The sequence below is a fragment of the Benincasa hispida genome, chromosome 7 (genome assembly GCF_027475165.1).
Source record: "Benincasa hispida cultivar pf3 chromosome 7, pf3_genome.v1.1, whole genome shotgun sequence".
Classification (NCBI taxonomy): Eukaryota; Viridiplantae; Streptophyta; class Magnoliopsida; order Cucurbitales; family Cucurbitaceae; genus Benincasa; species Benincasa hispida.
Window position 1 is genome coordinate 15753622 of NC_143484.1, and position 1882 is coordinate 15755503.

A 1882-nucleotide genomic window follows, 5' to 3' on the forward strand; every position below is an offset into this window, starting at 1 on the left:
AAAAGAATAGTAAAAATTGTAATTAATTTATTATCATTAATTCTTTATTCGCTATTATAGTTAATCTTAAAATAATCACTTCATAATTATTTTAATTTAATTACTTAAAATTTAACTTCAAATACAACAGTCAACATTAGTAAAAATTCCGAGGTAGAACTTTATAATTTTAAAACTTCGGAGTCAAATGAAAACTAATATCAAAATTCATCGGTAAAAATTTAACATTTTAAATCTTGAAAGCCAAATCCAAAAAGAACACCAAGGTTTAAGAAATGTATATTATTTGAAAATTTAGGGACTAAATTGATATTTTTTCCTAAAAACAATTATCAAACAAAGTATCAAGTCTTCAAAAAACCACCACACTTTAATTTCCTGTAATATTCTAAAGGAAAAAAAGTTTCAAAAGGTACCAATAAGAAAAAATGAATTAAATAATAAAGTTATTCGAGGAAGCAACAACATTGTTATTTAAATAAGAACAAAAAAAGAAATTATAAAAAAAAAAACATATAATAAAAAAATTAATCCCTAGGGTATAAAAAAGAAGGCATTGTGTATTATTGTGTGTGTGAATTCTGTAAACAATGGCTCTTATTGGAAAGCTTGTGAGTGAATTAGAAATCCATTCAAATGCAAACAAATTTTACAATTTCTTCAAACATCAAATATTCCATATTCCAAGCCTTTCTCCAAAGTTGATCCAAAAAGTTAAAGTTCATGAAGAGGATTGGAACACCCATGCTCACGTCTCCACCAAAATTTGGATTTACACTATTGGTATGTATAAATTTGCAGTGAGCATCACTCGGGCAGAATCGTTTTTTCGACTAAATCACTACCGAACCGACTATAATCGGTTTAGTAAATGTTCAAAAGGACTTCAACCATTGAGGAGTAAAGGTCTACCGGTTGGTTTTATTCTTTAATTTTTTTTTTTTTTTTTTTTGAAGTTTTTCAACTTGGAATTTTCTCATATCGACACTTACTGACTCCTCTCCATCTCCGACCGACCAACTTCAATTTAATTGGTCGGCTCGATTTTTAAATCTATCACGCTCATCCCTGAAAACAATCACAAGAACAACCACGATCAAACACGAACTCTAATACGATTAGGAGCACAAACACTTGTTTCTCTTTTTGGTTATTTTAGTTTCATGAAAATGACTCATCTGAAACAGTGGATGCCTTTTGCGTTGTTATTTGATTTGTTAAGATGGTAAAGCAGAAGTTTTCAAAGAGCGAGTGGAGTTCGATGACAAGAAATTAGTGATGACCTTGGTTGGATTGGAAGGAGGTGTGTTTAAGCATTACAAAACTTTCAAGCTTACATATCAAATTGTGCCAAAAGAACCTGAGCGTAGTTTGGTAATATTGATCTTGGAATATGAGAAGCTTGATGATGGCTCTACTTATCCTTATAAATACACTGATCTATTGAGTAACATCATCAAAGATATTGAATCACACCTTAAATAATAACATCGCATGACTCGATTTGAGCTTCGTGTTTCTTAACGATTTGATATGATTTACGATTGTGTCAGATTTATAATTATTTGAGATTTTGAGGATTATGTAAGAAGTAAATAATAATTATCCTCATCCCATAAATGTATGAAGCTCAATTATAGTGTTTGCTTATATATACTATATATTTTTGTATATTTATAGATAAATTCCATAGTCTTAGGCTTCTTTTTATTTATTTATTTTTTGTGCTGCTCGCTGAAATTTGATGGCCAATTTCTTTCAATGTCTGAATGTTCGAGAAAATTATAAATGAAATATATAATCGATTGAAAAATTCGTTTAATCACAAACAAAAGAGTTGTTCGATCGTCTTGTGGAACATTACTAAAAAAAGTTGTATTAC

At 29.2% G+C, this 1882-nt stretch overlaps 1 protein-coding gene across 1 annotated transcript; it reads left to right on the forward strand.

The window, feature by feature from the left end:
* The first annotated feature begins 587 nt into the window (after positions 1 to 587).
* LOC120082101 (MLP-like protein 329) lies at positions 588 to 1652 on the forward strand. The gene is made up of 2 exons (XM_039037328.2): positions 588 to 783; positions 1223 to 1652. Exons 1-2 carry the CDS (start codon positions 591 to 593, stop codon positions 1483 to 1485), a joined length of 456 nt encoding a protein of 151 aa, XP_038893256.1. The 5' UTR covers positions 588 to 590; the 3' UTR covers positions 1486 to 1652.
* The last annotated feature ends 230 nt before the right edge of the window (positions 1653 to 1882 follow it).